This window comes from Maniola hyperantus, chromosome 4, assembly GCF_902806685.2.
Source record: "Maniola hyperantus chromosome 4, iAphHyp1.2, whole genome shotgun sequence".
Classification (NCBI taxonomy): Eukaryota; Metazoa; Arthropoda; class Insecta; order Lepidoptera; family Nymphalidae; genus Maniola; species Maniola hyperantus.
Genome location: NC_048539.1, coordinates 6,583,053 through 6,602,155, shown reverse-complemented (window position 1 = coordinate 6,602,155; position 19,103 = coordinate 6,583,053). Strand labels below are relative to the sequence as shown.

The following is a 19,103-nucleotide window of genomic DNA, read 5'->3' as shown; positions in this document are numbered from 1 at the left end:
TCCATGCCGCTCGGCACCCGTTCTCGATTAGGACACGTCCGCGCGTCTTTTGTAAATATTAAGAGTTTGTTCTACACGCCGGCCGCCCCGCTGGACGCACCCGCTCCCACTTGCAGACTAACACTACTTAATCCCACACATTTTGTTTCTCAGAAAATAAGTATAAGTTCTGGCAGTCCTAGAATCTTGTTCAATTATTGCCGTGTCAGCTAGTCGGTTGAGAGTTACTGCAATAACATAAGAAGAACAAAGAAATTGGTAATAAAACTATTTTAATTAAGTTGAGTCTTTTAATTATTTATAGTATGGTTGTAATTTATATGCACAAGATGCTCTTACATGGCACTGGTGTTTACAACTGTCAAAAACATGAAAAACCGCAATAATAATAGTCTCGTATCGTATTACATTTATTAATACATTTTCAACTTAAATTACGTACATAACTATAGTTAGTTTTTTGACTAATCTAATTAATTCATATCATATTCAAATTCTCTTCATGATCACATAGTTAATACACTTAAAAAAATTGTTAATTAAAAAAACTGAGTACAATACCTACTATCACTTTTATCAGTTACGCCGCTTTACCTGCGCAGACATCTTATTTTTGAATTGCGCGAATATATATTGGTTGTTGCCTATGCGCGAAATATGAGCTAGATGGCACAAGTCTATTGTTCATGTGCTTAAAATCTTAACGTCAAGCAATAAGGTCTTCATTGATGTACAATCTGTTGTAGTCTGCGTTAGGTTGCGCTTTTCTGCGCTAACGAATTTTGCCGATGTTACGTATAAAAGTGGTAGTGTAGGTACAGTAACTTTGTTCAAGCTCTCTAGAAGTATTGGGTATTTTTACACCTACTTATTGCACATTATTTTGGTAATGATTGGTGCTGATATTATTATGTACCTGAAATTGTAGGCCGTTTATAGAGAGCTGATAATATTCGTATAGGCCATATTATTTAGTACAAGTTAGATTTTACCGTTTACGGCTTAACGTACCGCAATAGCAACTTTGCACCCTGGTGTTTTATTAACATCTTGTTTCAAAGCAAAAAGCCCTTGAGCAAAGACGTTTTTTAGGGTTCAACTAAAAAAAAAAACCGGACCTCAAACTACTAAAAAAAGGAATTCTTATAGGAAAACTTCGTTGTCTGTCTGTCTGTCTTTCTGTCGTGTCTGTTAAGATAAGGGAATCAAAAGCTTTCCGTTAATCTTGAAATCATGAAATTTGGCAGGTAGCAATGTCTTATGGCCCAAGTAATGGAAAAAATCCAAAAACGCGAAAAAAAATTTTGTGGTTACATTACAAAAAAAAAATATCTTTAAGTGTGTTCACAAACAAATTAACCAATTAACAATTTTAATATTTTTAATGATGTTTAAGAAATTACATCAATATCCTTCAATAACTTGCAGTGGTACAAACAAAAGTGTCATATTATCTTGTACGATGGTGCGGAACCTTTCGTGTGCGAGTCCGACTCGCACTTGACCTTTCTTTTATAGAAATTAGCGATTTATTTTTCCAAAGAAACTTAGTTTTGCAGTCCCAAAGAAACCAAATGTTTCTTTCCAAGCCCCGGTGAGCGGTTTAATTTCAGTTATACACGCGCAAGCTACACATTAAAAAAATGCGTGTGACAACCGACAGATTCCGTCGATTTGATGGCATCGAAATGCTGAAAACGTTATCAGAGGCTAATTACCGCCGCTGCTCCTGCGGATCATTTCTTATGATCACGAACAAATTACAAAGTATAGCTGAGCTTCTTCTTCGCTCTGGGCTGGTTTCCGCACTTAAAAAAACGTATAGCTGAGCTATCACGATAACTAAATCAATGCCTTTACGCTACGTTATGCCGTAAAAGTTCTTTGTATATGAGCTGAAATTTAGCTATTTAGTTCAGTAAATAAAAATCTGAGCTGCGCTTTGACTTGCCAGTAGTGTACGACAGATCCTTCGGCCTAAAAAACAACCTTCAGATTCGGCCAAAATAAGCCGAAATTTTGGCCGAAGCCTCTATGAAAATGAGCGAACTGTTAAGAATGCGCAAGAGCGCTATGTAAGCGACGACGCACGGGGGGCAGGGTTTAAAATTATTATTTAGTATTTACTAGCTTAAGAAGCTGTGATAGCCTAGTGGTTAGGACGTCTGCCTTCTAATTGGAGGTCGGGGGTTCGATCCCGGGCACGCACCTCTAACTTTTCTGAGTTATGTGCGTTTTAATTAATTAAATATCACTTGCTTTAACGGTGAAGGAAAACATCGTGAGGAAACCGGCATGCCTGAGAGTTCTCCATAATGTTCTCAAAGGTGTGTAAAGTCTACCAATCCGCACATGGCCAGCGTGGTAGACTAGGGCCAAAACCCTTCTCACTCTGAGAGGAGACCCACGCTCTGTAGTGACCCGGTGATGGGTTGATTATGATGATGATTATGATGATGATGATGATGATGACTAGCTTAAGCCCGCGACTTCATCTGTGTGGACTTCACAAATTTACAACCCCTATTTTTCCCTTTAGGGTTTGAGTTTAGAGTAGGGTTGTACTCCTTTAAAGGAGTACAGGGCGAACTGTTTCGCAGATCTCCCTAGTCCAAAAGGATTTTATTATATGAAACAAAATATTAATTTTCTGTACCATCTACATAGCCTTTAAAATCTTAAGTAGGTACCATTTTCAGTCATCTTCATTAGTCATTTAGTTTAGTTTTTAATAACGCTCGTAGCAAATTATATTATTTGATTCCGTAGTTTTGCTCGCGAGTGTATATAAAACTCGTCATATGGCGATCAAGTTTTAATCATTAAGTTAGTAAAAATATGAACTAAAATCGCAGAAGTATTCGTTTTTCGTTGTAGTGAGATGAAAAGTTGTGTTTCGCACGGCTGCAAATTTATTTGCGCTCGTGCCTTTAAATTCCTCACTACGCTCAGGATTCTGCTTATGAACCACTCGCTTGAACACTTTAGAATCCTTCACTGGTTTAGAATTCAATTCATACCTACTCTCGCGCCAAAATAACAGCATTGTAACCTTGTATATATAACAAATAACTATTCCTGTTTCACCCTTAAAATTTTCATGGTAATTAAAATGTAGTGGTGGAATATTTCAACTTCGAACAAAGAACACTATTTAGTTTAGGTTTAGAATAGGTGCACCAACCAGAGACAAACAAAAAAATCTAGAGCGTAATTGGTCATTGATATTGTCAAGAGTATACTACAACTTTACCTGTACAATTTACACTTGACGAGACTTGACAAGCTCGCTTTCCTTCGATCACTATTGACGTCATTCATTTTCATTCAATCATACTTCCATCAAACACTTTCGTCCAAAACACAAAATAGCAAAAATCACATAAAAAGAAAATTTTACAGCATCTTTCGGCACAACCTATATAATATAAAAGCAGTCATTATTTTGTTAAATAGTACAAATAAATTGTTATACTATTATCATGGTCTTTTTTACATTTTTCAAGATCAACAGATTATTTTTATAATTTACAACTACTGCTTGCTATTGTCTCGTTAATTTATTATTTAGTTATTCTTCACGAAATCGATTATAATTTACATTATTATAGTGTTATATTTTTCATAATCTTTAGGAAATAAACTTTTGTGCCTCAAATTTCCAATCTTTCTTAATTTCGAATATAATCAGTACAATAAACTATATAAACTTAATACTAGGTAAATGCTTCGCTCTCATGACTAACAATGATATCGTCAAAAAAATAAAGTTATATTTCACAATACATTCATAATTAAAGTAACTTATGCAACCTGTAACATCAAAATTTAAATAATTTGTTCGGGAATATCGCAATTAAAATGTTGTAATCATTAATTATCCAAAATTGAATTTAAAACATTTCTAAAAAACTAAAAGCATCTCTTACAATAAATCAAAGTTATAATAATAATTAAGCATAGGCAGAGATTAATCTAGCTAGCTAGTACCGACAGTCAAAAGCATTAATACGTTAGGGCAACAGATATTCTGTTCTCTAATAAAACAAGGTCAGTCGAAAATAGAAGATATAAAATACGCAACTATCACACATTCACAAATATTAATGAAATGCGTGATTCTTCATCATCTATCTACAATATAATATGATAAATAAAAAGAATATCTTATCTAAAATCAATATGGTTACGCATCGCTTCAGTGATAAATGATAATATAATATTTCCCAAGCACTCTGCACACGTCGCTCGCCGCTCGCGGCCGTGCCCCCACGCCGTTGCTCCTTCTACCATCACAGTGAATAAGCTGTTTCCCTAACCGCCCTATCACTACCGTATTCTATACTATTAAATAACATTACGTCTAAGAGTCAACTGCCAGTCTTCTTTTCGCAGAATTTATCGTAACATTTCGAGTAACTAACGCCTATATCTATAAAACACTATCCAAATACGCGTTCGGGAGGGACACGGCGACGCGACGGCGGGCGTCCCTAATTACAATAAATAACGTTTCTACACGACACCTACGAATCACTACGCCTATTGGACTGCTAAGTTATCAATCTTCAATTTGTAAAAATATGATCACCTCTCGTATTAATTAATATGCAGCCATTTTATATAAACATAAAATATTGCTCTATAAGTAGATACTTAAAGTTTCGTCGGAGACGTCAACATACTCACTAGTAACCGTAGTTTACACCGATTCGATGATGACGATTAAATAAATAATCCGGAGGGGCGCATCCATGATACGATTGGAGGATGGGAGCACTCACCGTTTCACTTTTTAGGGAAGTCCGGCGGCTGAATCGTGTCAGTGTCAGTCCAACTAGTAAATTGGTAATGTTGGATACGTCCCTGTCAGTGGTGATCGCGGGATGAGGCACTGCGGCGCTAGGGCGCGGGCGCGGCGGGCGCCGCGGGCCTGCGCTAATGGCCCTTGGCCGCCTCCTTCGCCGCCATGATGAGGGGCGTCAGCGACGCCAACGGCCGCGCCATCTTAAGGAATGGGTGCTGTGAAACCAAACACGGAATCTTCAAGAACGATTGTGACGGGCAGGCTGTACCTAAATAAAAAGTTAAAGGCCATAAATATGTATCGATGTTGCTATAACAAGTGCGAAAATGTCGGCGGAATTTGAAGTATGTACCGATTAATCATGCATGCAGTCAACCACCACAGCATAGCATGTGTGATAAATCAATTTGAAACATACCTTTAGCAAGTCAAGGGCTGTCGCTCTTCTGTCCACGTCGACTTCTAGACACTGGTCGAGGAAGTCCTGGAATACGGTGCTGAGTTTCTCCTTGTCCTTGATGTCAGGCTTGCCGTTGGTCGCGATCAGGTACAGCGCCCGCAGAGGGTTCTCGTTGAGGTACGGTGGTTCGCCTTCGATCATCTCAATCGCCATTATACCCAGCGACCATACATCTACCTATGTGCCAAATAAATGAAATGAAAAATATTTTATACATTGCCTGAATGTTTTAGATATTCTATACAACACCAGACTATACAGATTGCGGGTAACAGTAACAACACAAAACAAGTACAGTACGCGGCAGAAAATAATGTACATCAACCTAGCCTTAGATAGCGGATTTGTAGAGCATTGTTTGTCGTTGAGGCCGACAAGACGTCATATACATAGGTATGAGCATTGATGTTGGAATCCCCCTCTACTTGATGAAGCATGTGGGCGGGGCAGGCGAGCCGCGGATATGAGCAAACGCTCATATCAAAGTCTTTTGAGCACATTACTATGGACCATTTTTGCCCAATTGTCACCGTGATTAGAGCTGCCGTACAAAACTCGAAAAGATGCCGAGTTTTACTGTAATTATAAGTCGTATGCGAAATAAAAATGTGAGTCCGGGTAAATAAAGGAATTTCTTTCGTCCATAAGATAAAAATCTACTAAAATATTTGTAGATCGAGGCATAATCTCGAAAAATTATATCGGTTGACAATGTTAAGAGCGTTCAACACAATTACCGATTTTTTAGGAATTATTCATGTGCGAAGTGCTACAGATATTAGGAGTAATAACGAATAAAAAGGTTGAAATATTTAAGAACAAGCCTTTATTTAAAGATCTATTGCTAATGAATTATTAATTTTATTGAAAAATAATAATCCTATCAAATCCTTATTCTTGCGGAAGACGTTTACTAAATTATACGATTTTGAGTGCGTCTTTAGTTAACATATAACCACGAAAAACACATATAATAAACACATTCACTGGTTATTTCTAACAAAGACATTTATTTCTAACATACAAAAACTACAGTGATATCAAAACTCAGTCTTTCACACGGTAAATACTCAAAGCCCCGTTTGTTTTAGTGGTTTACTAAAACATCGGAAACACACGAGTATCTCGTAATGCCTACAATAAGAGAAGATAGACATAGCAATGCTAAGAAACATAAGGCCAAACTATCCATACGAATACGACCATACGAATAGTCTTACAGTGTCACTTAGAAGAATATAAGAACTGGCTTGTGGGCACTAAAGCCACCGAAAGCCTTATGAGAAGAGTTTTTCGATGGAATGACCTTCTCCCAACTCTTGACACACTCATAAAAATACCAATGACTGATTACAGATGACCTAGAAATATCAAAACAAAAAATAACTGTTATGCATGGTCTTTTAGTAAATCCTACTAAATCACAGGCTACTTTTGAAATTGGCCCAGCTACGAAATTGTATTGTGCCAATTTCAAGTCTTCCAATCATAGCTAATGATGATCACGTATCGTGGTCAAGCAGAGCAAACTTTCCGTGTGCGTAAAAGTGAAAACTCTAGGGCAACAAGATTATAAAGATAGCCAGACGTGAAAAACTGACTAGGATACCCTTAAGGCTCTTGAAAACTATCAGACAGACGGTTACGAAACAAAAAATGTTCGACAACTTGGGTCACTGGTGATTTGTGAACCAGTGAAAAAAAACTTCACATCCATACAAAATTTATTTTTAATTTTCATAAGGCTCACTAGAACACTTTTGTATGGAACTCTTTTTTGACACTTGGCATGTGCACAGAGCTTGAAGGTTTTCTTTCAGAAAAAAAATCCTTAAAGTCACAATTGTACAAAATTTATTGGAGTACCTTAATTACAAATTATAGACCTATCTCAGTGCTAACAATGCTTTCAAATGTCATCTAGAAAATTCTGAACAACCAGCCAGCCAGCTTCTTGAATAGACATTACATATTATTATCTGAGAATCAGTTTGGTTTCCGGAAGGGAAAGTCTACAGAAGATGCCATCAACCTTCTGACTGATCAAATTGTTAATCGTATAGAAGCTAAGAACAAAGTAGTAGGCGTGATTATTGATCTCACCAAGGCTTTTAATACCGTCTCTGTTCCTACTCTTGTAGGCAGATTAGAAGCTATTGCTATAAGGGGATATACACTAAGTATCTTCAAGGATTATCGCTGCGGTCGGGGAAAACAGATGGCCAGCAAACAAAACAAATTCATACAAAAATTTCCTTCATTTTCAAACAAACAAAGAACTTGCGAAGTGGTCCCACGCGTCAACGCTCTTAATTTTGGGCTTGCGTGTGTCGATAATTTTATCGATAGTGTATTTTTGTTAATAAAGGCTAAACATCTTGTGGTACCTATTGTTATAAAAAAGTTTAAGTACTATAGCATAATTTATAGTAGGTAGTAACCTGACTGACAGACTGATCTATTTACTATCTAGTCTATCAATATACTTATATAAATTCTATCAATCCGCACATGGCCAGCGTGGTAGACTACGACCAAACCCTTCTCACTCTGAGAAGAGACCCGTGCTCTGCAGTGAGCCGGCGATGGATTGATCATGATGATGATGGACAACAATAGATTGCATATTTTATACTTTGCCAAAACAAGACAGGTATATCATGGATTGACTAGGTATTCTACAGAATGACTGAATTATAGACATTTCCGGTACCATTATTGATTTTGAAATCGTAAGAACAGGATCTCGGCTGAAGTGAGAAGATTGGTAACTTAGGTAGGTACATACTGATATTTAACATACATATAAGTCGAGTTGAGAACCTTTTTTTCGAAAGTCTGTTAGAAATCGTCATGTATGTAAATATTTTTTTAAGATAGCCAATAATTATGACGTATTGATAATTATTATCGATATCGACTTCCAATTGTTACACATCACTATTTGTCAGTGGCTTGTGTATTGCCAGTGACGTACAAAAATTTTCACAATAATTTAATTAATTATTTTTAAAGTGATTACTTCGAGCGACATGTACTTTATATAGTGAAACCTGTTTTTCAGATGTTTGCACAATAAGCACAATAATTATCAACGCTTGGAACATGATATTAAGAACTGAAAATATTTATTGTGCAAATTTTTATCATAGCTGGCAATACAATACTTGAATGGTACTTCAAAATCAACCCTACCGTTAAGAAGATACAGACGATTTTTGCTTGTAATTTTTTGACCAATAGTAGAGTCGCGATGGCTGTGTTGCTGAATACGCTATTCTTTAAGATAGTGTGCGAGGTGGCTCGCGCGGTTTTCATACAAAAGTAACTTCATCAGCGTTCTATAGTATTTATTATTCTAGGGGTATGAGTGACAGAGACAACGCTCTATAAAGCTGAAAAGTCATGCTAAAGGCCGATGTACGTACGTTATTTTCTGCCGCATACTGTAGTCCAATCTGAAGTTGCAACCTGCACAGTCCGCCATGTTGCAACGTCAGATTGGAGTACTTGTTCTGTGCGCACTATATCGCTCTCTGCGTCGTATTCCTCATTGCCGAGGGTCGGACCACTTTCCATTCATCATAATATAATGGCAAGAGTCTTTGAATAATATTGTGGAGGGTTCCCAGATCCTTCCATATAAAACTTAACTAAGAGAACGAGATACCGACTTTCAGGTTTTTACAGTTATTTTATCAGAGTTAATGCTAACCGGGACCGACGACTTAACGTATGCTCCGAGGGACAGAGGAAACGAAAAGGACAAATTCGGACCTCCAAAGTTTTCATCTGGAGTGTGAAACTCTTATACTGCATATTGTATGCTTAAGGAATATTTGACGAAAAATTGAATTGCGCTGTCTTTACATACTGAACAAAAAAGTACATATCAAGGCATATATCAGGAAACTCAGCCTCTGTGTTATGCTTGGGTATAAGAATGTGCAAGTCAGTGATCAACTTTCTTACCTTTGGGCCATACTGTTTTCTGGTAACAACTTCAGGTGCCATCCAATAAGGTGTTCCAACCATGGTCGTTCTTTTGTTTTGTTCAGGGGATATTTGAGCACAGAAACCAAAGTCAGCTAAAACAAATAATTTTAATTAAGTGGCTCTACCAAATAATATTTTGTGTTGAATCTTCAAACAAGATTGTCTTTATTGCATGTGACATGAACACATCTTACGTTAACAACGAGACAATATGATTTTAATGCGAATCTTCATGACTTTCTATAACTCTCACTCTTAACCACTGTAATAGCGAACCTAGACACTTCACAGGTCCGGCGGAAGCGGTGCCGTTTGCGTTTGTAGCACACGCTTTTAAATGCGCATCTATACTTTTAATTGCATGGAGCAGTAACCTTCAGTATCGGGCGTCACTTCGCGGCACACGGCGGCGATCTGCCCCTCGTCCATGCACGTCTCCGTGACCACGCCCGCTAGATGCTCCATCACTGCCCAGTGTCATGTACTCACTCAGTTTGACCTGCCCATCTAGCCCAAGCAGGATGTTGTCGGACTTGATGTCGCGGTGTATGACGTGGTTGGTGTGCAGGAAGTGCAGCGCCTGCAGAACCTCGCGGCACACAGCGGCGATCTGCCCCTCGTCCATGCACGTCTCCGTCACCACGTCCGTGAGCGACCCGCCCGCTAGGTACTCCATCACTACCCACAATTCCTACAAATTAAAAATTAAAACTGTGGTGACTCATGAATAGAATACGTAATTAAATTAGTGTAGGTGTTTTTCGGCTAGACTATGAAATTGGACCTGTTCAGGATGCAAGTCTAGAGCTCGTTTGATCATTTCTACCTCTTTCACTGACGCATCTCTTCAAGCAGAGATCTTGCCTCGCAACACGATCTCAGCTGCTCTCATAGCACAATAAACAAAACAATTGCACCTTCTTCATATTTGGTTGGCTGCACATTATCAGAATTTTTCTGATTTACTGTTAGAAATTAGAAATTGGTATGAAAGCACTGCTTATACATTTTGTACAAGATCTCCAGACATGCCACAGATATTCTGAATTTTTTGGTATGGGAGGCCAGTGCGTATGCTTGCCGTTAGTGCACAAAAAGTTTTATTACAGAGAATTTCTGATATGCAGCCGGCCTTTACAGATTTATAAATGTTAGTCATTTACCTCATTAACTAAGTAGCTGTCGAGGTAGTTGACGACGTTGTTGTGCTTGTTCTCCCGCATCACGAGGATCTCGTTGATGATGAGTTCCTTCTTGGGCTGCTGGCTGAGGTTCATCTGTTTGATCGCCACCTCCATGCCAGTGGATGTTTCGATGGCCGTGTACACTGTTCCAGATGCCCTGTAATAATTACGTCAAATAATAATTATTATTAACCTACATGATGACCATGACTTCATCTCTGTATATTCAGGCTTTCAAAACTCCTGTGGGAACGTTTTGATTTTCCATATATTTGTAATCCTATATCTGCCTTATATCTGTGCTCAGGATGCAAGCTATCCCTGTACCAAATTTCGTCAAAATTGGTTTAAACACCTTTTTACTTTTAAAAATCCTGTGAGAACTTTTTGATTTTCTGAAATAAATATTTTTAGTACAGAAAACGACAATTACATCAGAGTTCTTTCTCGAGCCACTCGCGTCGACAGCGACAACCGATTCTGAAGTCTGCATTTATTTGATCCCTGCAATGTAAACGACGCGTACGGCGATCATGCAACGATCAACTTAGCGGATGTTATTCATCAGCTGTTCAAGATGAAAATTATTTTGGAGAATTGGACCTGAGTCTACTGAATTACTTAACGTTAGGTTATCAACTGCATAATATTAAAATAGGACAACTTACCCTTGACCAATTTTTTCCATTTTTGTATATTTTCTATTAGGATCTCCCACACTGACAATTGTTCTTAATTTTTCTAAAATTTCTTCATCTGACATTTTCTTTTTCCTCTGTTGCTGACCGGTTGCTCTTCTGAAGAGAGAAAACAATCAACTTGGCTAGGAATTCTAGATCAGGGACTACTAATAAGTAGAGAGAAATTCGTCACAGATAATTGTTATGAAGTTTGTCGATTTTTAAACTAAATGCGACCTGACATCTTGACTTAGGGCCTAATAGTCAGTATGTGGCAAGGGCGGGCTGGGCCTACTTGATCACGTGACCTGAGAAATATACCTACGGCGGCCGCCTCTTCACGGCACTATCACTTATGAGAGAGAGATGCGTTCACTAATTTTAGACAGCAGCGCTGTATGTTCACTTTAGAGTTATGACAAGATTCGCTATTCATTTAAACGTCTTTGCGGAGAGAGCCTATTGTGCCTGTCTCTGGGATGTATGCTATCTCTGTACATGTCAAAATATGTAAAACTATACTCTATTAGCGGAATGAAGTATAGTACTGTTTCTGTTACGTAATCCCGTACAAATGATAAAGACAAAAACCTCAGTGCGCTTTAAAATCATTTTGAGTCACAAACATGTTTTCAAAAAACATTCCACTTCAATAATTAGAAAACATAGATTTGTTTGGTTGGTGATTCAAAATGGTTAGCGCCCGCTGAGATTTTTGTCTATACCATTAGCATGGAATTACGAAACAGCACTATACTAAATTCTTTCCACGGTTAGAGTATAGCAGATAGAAACACTTTTGCATATATATAAATATAGTAATAGTATAGAAGTATCGATTGTGTGCGATAGAAATCCTACATAGAAATCTCTGTATCATGCCACACGGTGCGTTACGACGTCGTGCGGCGTCGCACCGCACGCGCAACGGACTTGGGACCAGAGAGACGACGCAGGGCGGGGTGGTGCGGTGCAACGCCATACTTTATACGGCAACGCAGTGCCCGTGTAGCATCCAATACTGACATCCACAGCGGACAGCGGTGCGGTGCCGTAACGCATCTTCAGTCTTACCCGGTGTCGGTGGCGGGCGCACCGTTGGCGGGCGGCGTGGCGGGCGGCACGTGCGCGGGTAGGGCGGGCAGCGCGGGGTGCGGCGCGAGCGCGGGCGGCGTCTGCGCTCCCGCCGGGTTCTTGTTGCGGTCCAGCGGCGACCCGGTCTCGCCTCGGCTGCATATCTGTTATGGTTGCATATAAATAATAATTGGTAAGCTCCTATCATTGCTTGTAGGGTTGTAAAAATGTGACTATATTGTTTTTTAAAAGCTGACTGACTGACTGATCATCAACGCACAGCTCAAACCACTGGACGGGGTGGGTTGAAATTTGGCATGACAAAGGATTGATTCACTAAAAACTTTAACTTTCGAAACAATTTACAGGGTTATGAAATGTGCACATTTCATATCATTTTTTAGAAAAGAACTTTTTAATACGTCGTTATCGTACCAAAATCAACGTAAACCATCAGTTTCCAAGATGTGCAAACTCGTGTTATATACACTTTATGAAGGGATAATAAAATGACTACACTTAGTATAGTGTTCTTACTGAATGTGTGGTGAGAACAGGATGCGGCACGTGGGGCGGCGAGGGCGGCGCGGGCGCGGGGCGCGGGGGCTGCACTTCTTCTTCCTCTATTGGCTTCGTATACTTGAAAAAACCACATCTCAAATTGAAAATTTGGAGAACAGTCGGTAAAACAATTTTATTTAAAATTATAAAACTAATGCATTGACAACTATCAGGTCAAAAAGACAGAAAGAGTCAATAACACAGACAAAGAATTCCTAGTTTTTCAAAAACGAAAAATCAACACAGTTGGCGGCAAATAGGTAATTAATTTATGATAATATTATATTAGTAGATATAGAAATAGTACTAACAATACTCTTGGTGCGGTCAGGTCGAGAAGGCGGCGGCGGCGGGGGCTCCGGGTGCTCAGTGTCCGTCGGAGTGGACGACGAGGGACTGCTCGAAGATACTCGCGATACTGAAGAACCTATTACAGCAATATTAAAATCAATCCTTTACAACCTTAAAAACAGTGTGGGGCAACCTTTACACACGGTTGAAGTAAAACTTCTTTGATATTGTGGCAGATATTATAATTAAATTATTTTAATTTTCTTGGTTTGCCAATTGCCAACATGCCACATAACATAGAAAATTAAGCAGAAATTACAATGCATGGAGAGAAAAAGAATTTAATAGTTTTTAGAGTTTTTAGCATGTGGCCTATTTGGTATTATAAAACATCTCGATTAAAGATGGCAGCCTCAAACCTAAGATCTAGAGATGTAGAAGATAAGTGAGAGAAGATCTTTATTACTCTCAAGTTGGGTTAGCATTTATTTTAACTTTTTCAAAGACTTACCTGAGTGGGTAGTATGCATCTGAGCTGATGTCATGTATTTAGACGGTGGTGGCTGTGTCGCAGAGGCATCATACCATTTGAGAACATCTAAAACTGCTTGTGGGTTACTCTTCTGCTCCTGCTTACTGATGTTGGATGCCATCAACAAACGCGCCCACGCTTCAGGCATGCCCTTGGTAACAAAGTTATAGGACTACTTAAATATTTCTCTTTCTTTAATGTGAATATTATGATATTATTAACAAATGAATATGTACATATATTTTTAAATTTATAGTAGGTGATCATGCTAAAAAAAATTGTGGTTGATTTGATAGTAAACAAATACTTGATTTTGAGGTGAAATGAAATCTTTAGGTGAAAATTAATTCAGTTTTTTATGGTGTAACTATACTTAATATTGCAAGCAGATTTATCACACAAAGTCAAAATAATGCACCAAAACAATTGATCATGATGCATATCATGTCATAAAAGGAGTCAAAGCTAATGCTAAACTATTGCTTCTATTTGAGAGCTCTGTAAGTATTGGTGTAAAGATAGACTATGCAATATATCTTTGAATTACTATCAATGTAACAATTTAAAGAACTTTAAAAAAAAGGTTTCTTTACTTAAAGGTTACTACTACTAGCAACATATTTTAAAATAGATAGTTTTAAAATTGAATTAAATATTTGAGTATTCAAAACATAAATAAAAGGAGAACGGGCCCTCTTTTGTGGCGTCGTGTCAAAACTTAAATTATTTTTTAAAAATGTGTTATTTTTTACGATTATAAGTTTTATTACGACTTTTCTTTCACTCTATTATTGAAAATATCGACAATTAAAGTCAGAATCGTAAACATCCATTGTAAACATTTTGAAGAAGTATTAATTAAATATAACCTCAATATCAGCAGCATATAAAATAAGATTTCTTTATAACCAGGGTGAATAAATGGAAATCGTTTGCAGACTATATAAAGGTAGTTATTTGTATACAAAAACAAATTTAAACCATGGTGACATAACAATTATATTAAGGGGGGCCCAAAGCTCCTAAGAAAATGGGCAATCTTCTTTCAGCATTTAACCTATTGTGAGTAATTTCCATTATAAGTATAGCCATCTCAATCTATACTTACAAGTAAAGTTAATAATAATTCATTATTAAAATATGTATATGACATGCTTAACTAAATGTGTACATATTTAAAAAAATACAGGCAAAATAAGGTACAATTCATAAAATAGAATAGCAAGGTTTTTTTTTACCAAATAGTTTTCGAATTGTTGAATGAATCTACCACTGGTTTGGAATGCCACAAATGACTAAAAATATTTTGCATTACAAAATTCACTATGAAGAAGCCAACAAGGTTTTTTTAATCTTACAGAAGAGGAAAAAACAAAAATATTTTTAAAATAAGAGCTGCAACTACTTTTACTAGTTAAATAAGTATGTAATAATAAAAAATTCAAAATGCTGATTCTGTACAACATATTATTATATGAAAGTACTTTTATGTACTGCAGTACATATGTATGTTGTTTATTTAGATTATAAACAATGGAGATAGCTTAAGGATGCATGTATAGAACCTAAGCTATTACTTACTGTTATAGGCAGCTTGAAACAAAAGCGGCAATACAGGGAACTCAATTACATGATTTTTGGAACAATACATTTAACAGAAAGGTCCCAATATACAATTCAGATATTCCAAAATTAAATAAACAGGTATCTATTTTTATTACTTTTCTAATATAATTTCTAATATAAATTACATAGATTTCATGTAGTAAAGACTACAAGAGGTGCTTTTATACTATTTCAAAATGCAATATAACATGCTTCTATGACTTTTTTAACTAATTTTAAAATAAAATGGCATTACTTTAAATGTAATCTGTTTACTAAATAGATTCACCAAAGTTAACTATGGTGTGAGCCTAGTACACATGTCACATATATATAGATTTGTAAATAGTTTACTAATTTTCTCTCACGAATTAAGTTTTTATGCAGGATGTTAGGACAACAAAATTGTAAAGCATTATGATGTGTGTAAAAGCCAATAAGCCTATTTTACTATCATAATACATATTATGTATTAATAAGCATTTATAGTAAATATCAGTGATATAAATAAAGACAAATATCATAATATAATATAAGATGTGCTGCTTGTTATGTGATCATTGTGTCAAAATTCAGCTTGTGCATAAATCCAAACAGCATTTCAATAGATCGCTTCATAAATAATATTCTTATGGGTCAATAAAGTACAATATTTTTGAAAGTTTAGTTAAACTCTCAGAGGTTAGTTATTTTTTTTCAATTATTTGTTTATTTTAATTATTTTTAATGTAAGCTTACTTTACATATTTTTATGATAAGTCAAGACTACCACTGCCTGTATCTAAAAACAGAATGTACTGAGAAACCAGCAGTGTTATTACTTTATGACAATTTAATATTATTCTAAAAACCTAGTCATATTGTCCAATAGTAATAACATATGTCCAATATTTTTAACTTTTTTTTAAATAAAAATCAAATCAGTTTTTTATAACACGCTATATATATCTAATACTAGCTGCCCTAGCGAACTTCGTTCCGCCTCACAGTTAATTCAAATTTTTAAAATTTTTCTCTCTGTAAGAACCATCCTCTTACTTCAAGGAATATTATAAAAAAGAATTAGCTAAATCGGTTCAGCTGTTCTCGAGATTTGCGATGACCAACACATTTAGTGATTCATTTTTATATTATAGATAGTATTATGCACTTACTGTGAATTCTCCTGTGACAGCATCAAATCCAACATGGACTGTATGTTCAAAATTAGTTGGATAGCTAATATTTGGCTTATTATCATTGTGAGCAGTACTTTTCGAGCCTTTGATTTTTGCTTTTAACGTTTTTTTCTTTCTGTCCCCACCATCATCAGGCTCTGAAATAATTATTTAAACAATTGAGATCATATCATATTTTCATCAGTGTAAACTGGTAACAATATAAAAAGTAACATATTGTTTTCTTATTAAAAGTAATCAAGTAAAAGACAATGACATTTTATAAGGACTCAGTGATTGTAATGTTTAAAACATTGGATGTTTCCATCGCATTTGAATATTTGATTTTGGTAAGATGGATTGTGAGTGAGTCATAATGTTATGAATCGCTACAATGTATAACTATAGACTACCTTTTGGTAAAGGCCTCATGTCTACAGAGGCTACAGAATCCAAACGGTCGGTTGCCCGGTTGCTGGTGAGACGCACCGGAGGCGCAGGTGGTTTGTCTTCATCGCTTGACATGCTGGCCTTCTACGCACGTCCTAAAAAGGGTCTTCTATCAATATACGAGTGATACAACAAGGACCAAACACAACTTCAATTAGATCATGTTAACACTTTAGTGACAAGTATCTGACCGATTAATTAAGAGAATACGCGTAATGAAAACATTTTTGCGATAACAATATCTCCAGATATCACCCACGGACGCGCCCTGCATGGTTTTTGTGACAATTACTTGACAAACCAACAGTCCAATACACACCGAAGATAATTTCTTACCTTAAGAACTATAGTTTACGATTTAGGTTTCAAGTCTTAATTTATAAGATTAATAACCATTTCCACTTCGTTTTTACACAATGTCCTTCATTTACACAAATTTTAATAATTTCTATATTTCACACACAAAACTACAGCAGCAGCAAGAGCAGCAACGATGACTAGAGCCGCCATTTAAAACCACAGACCAATAACCCAATAATGCCCAATAACATATAGGTTTTTTTTTTTTTTTTTTAAACATATAGGGTTTTTTATTTTTTTTAAATTTATTTTACGGCCCTGGATAACAGTGCTTTAAGGCCTAATATAGGTAGGATTTAAAACAAGGAGACAAAGAGTATATCACTATGTGATTGTGTCACTGACTTAATAGATCTGTAGATCATAGCCATATATTATCTACTAATCATAGACAATCATAGCATATTTGGATCGTAGATAGAATAATAGGTAGATTTAGTACTGTGTAACCGCGTATGAGATAGCGATAGCACGACGTAACGATGAATAACACGACAATTATTACCATTGTTTAGTAGTCAATATTTGTATTAACCGATCAACAATATTTATATTAAACGTTTTTTATGTGAAAACAAGTAAATAACTCATGAGAAATACAATTACGCCATGAATTCTCAAAGTTTGTTTTGCAACTTCTTGTATGTATTCTTGAAAAAAACCAGTTACACGATAAGGGACAAAAAATAGGTTAGCTGCGTCTCTGTTTACCACATAAGTAACTTTATTTGTGCTCTCTTTTTAGTACGAATGAGAAAGCAAACGTTATTTTGTCTAGATTTTTTACTCAGTCTACGGCTCAGAATAAGGTCATACCCGTATTAAGTACACTGTGTACATAACTCTATGGCAATAGGCTACTTGACTCATATCTAATTTCGTCCAATAAATCATTATTTATTATAGTATTTTGCTTAAGACAACGAAATATATCAATAACAATTATTAAAAACGCAGGATGGATATATAAATCCAATTTTAAAAAATACAGTTTTTATTTTTATTTGAAACGCAGAAAACGCTGTCAGCCATGATGTGACGTCATTAAATATGTAAACAAAGCAATGTCATCCCTATGTCACGCGGGGACTAACGTAGTATCCATATATATAAAATTTAGAGTCCTGACTAACTTATCTATCAACGCACAGCCTAAACATCTAAACAGCTGGTCCTAGATACATGAAATTTGGTGGGTGTGTTCTTTGTAGGTAAAGAGAAGGTATCCACTAGGAAAGAATTTTTTGAAATTCCACCCCTGAGTGGGTTAAATGGAGGTTTGAAATTTATGAAGTCCACGCGGGCGAAGTCACGAGCATAAGCTAGTTTTTATATATTTCTAAAAACTCATAGTAAACGTAAAAAAATATCGCTTTCTCTTTATAAATTGAATAAGTTATTACAACAAAGTGATCTTTGCAAAAATAAATTTGGGTTGAAGTCGTTAGTCATATAGGATCCCTTTAAGCAAGTCTTCGCGTGTTACGTATATTTATTTCACTGGGCACTCTAATCCACAACTTTCCTGTGGTCTTTATCGATGCGTTTTTTACATTCTCGGATGATACAATAACGAAAATTACTATATTTTTCATGTACACTAGTATAGAAGTCATGTTTATTAAACTTTGGGAGGTTATGCTGTTGTTTACAAATGCATGACGTCAGAGCACAGATAATCTATCGGCCAAACATGGCCGACAGTGTTTTCACCTGTCTAAGAAAAATATAACCTGACATTGGCTAATCTGTGTAAAGCCAAACAAAAAAAAAAAAAAAAAGAAAAATATATTTTTAAATGAAAGTTTTACGGTTTTTAGGGCGCAAAAAAATATAGTGTTAATTTTTTTGATATAATAGCACAAATATTAACCATTTAAGACCAACTTTAAAAAAGTGTCAAGTAGCCTTTTGGCAACTTCTCTGGTCATGTGTCATTTGTCATT

At 36.2% G+C, this 19,103-nt stretch overlaps 1 protein-coding gene across 2 annotated transcripts; it reads right to left on the bottom strand.

The window, feature by feature from the left end:
• Window positions 1-270: 270 nt before the first annotated feature.
• Pak (serine/threonine-protein kinase PAK 3-like protein) lies at window positions 271-17,313 on the bottom strand. Of its 2 annotated transcripts, none has more exons than XM_069498215.1 (13): window positions 17,134-17,313; window positions 16,761-16,892; window positions 16,345-16,505; window positions 13,565-13,757; window positions 13,074-13,189; window positions 12,739-12,840; window positions 12,202-12,365; window positions 11,116-11,244; window positions 10,427-10,604; window positions 9,753-9,954; window positions 9,240-9,355; window positions 5,226-5,444; window positions 271-5,022 (listed from the first exon to the last, which is right to left on the bottom strand). In XM_069498215.1, exons 2-13 carry the CDS (start codon window positions 16,870-16,872, stop codon window positions 4,939-4,941), a joined length of 1,776 nt encoding a protein of 591 aa, XP_069354316.1. In that variant the 5' UTR covers window positions 16,873-16,892; window positions 17,134-17,313; the 3' UTR covers window positions 271-4,938. The 2 variants fall into 2 exon arrangements, with proteins under 2 accessions (XP_069354316.1, XP_034841094.1); XM_034985203.2 differs by having other exon boundaries at window positions 13,565-13,736.
• Window positions 17,314-19,103: the final 1,790 nt, after the last annotated feature.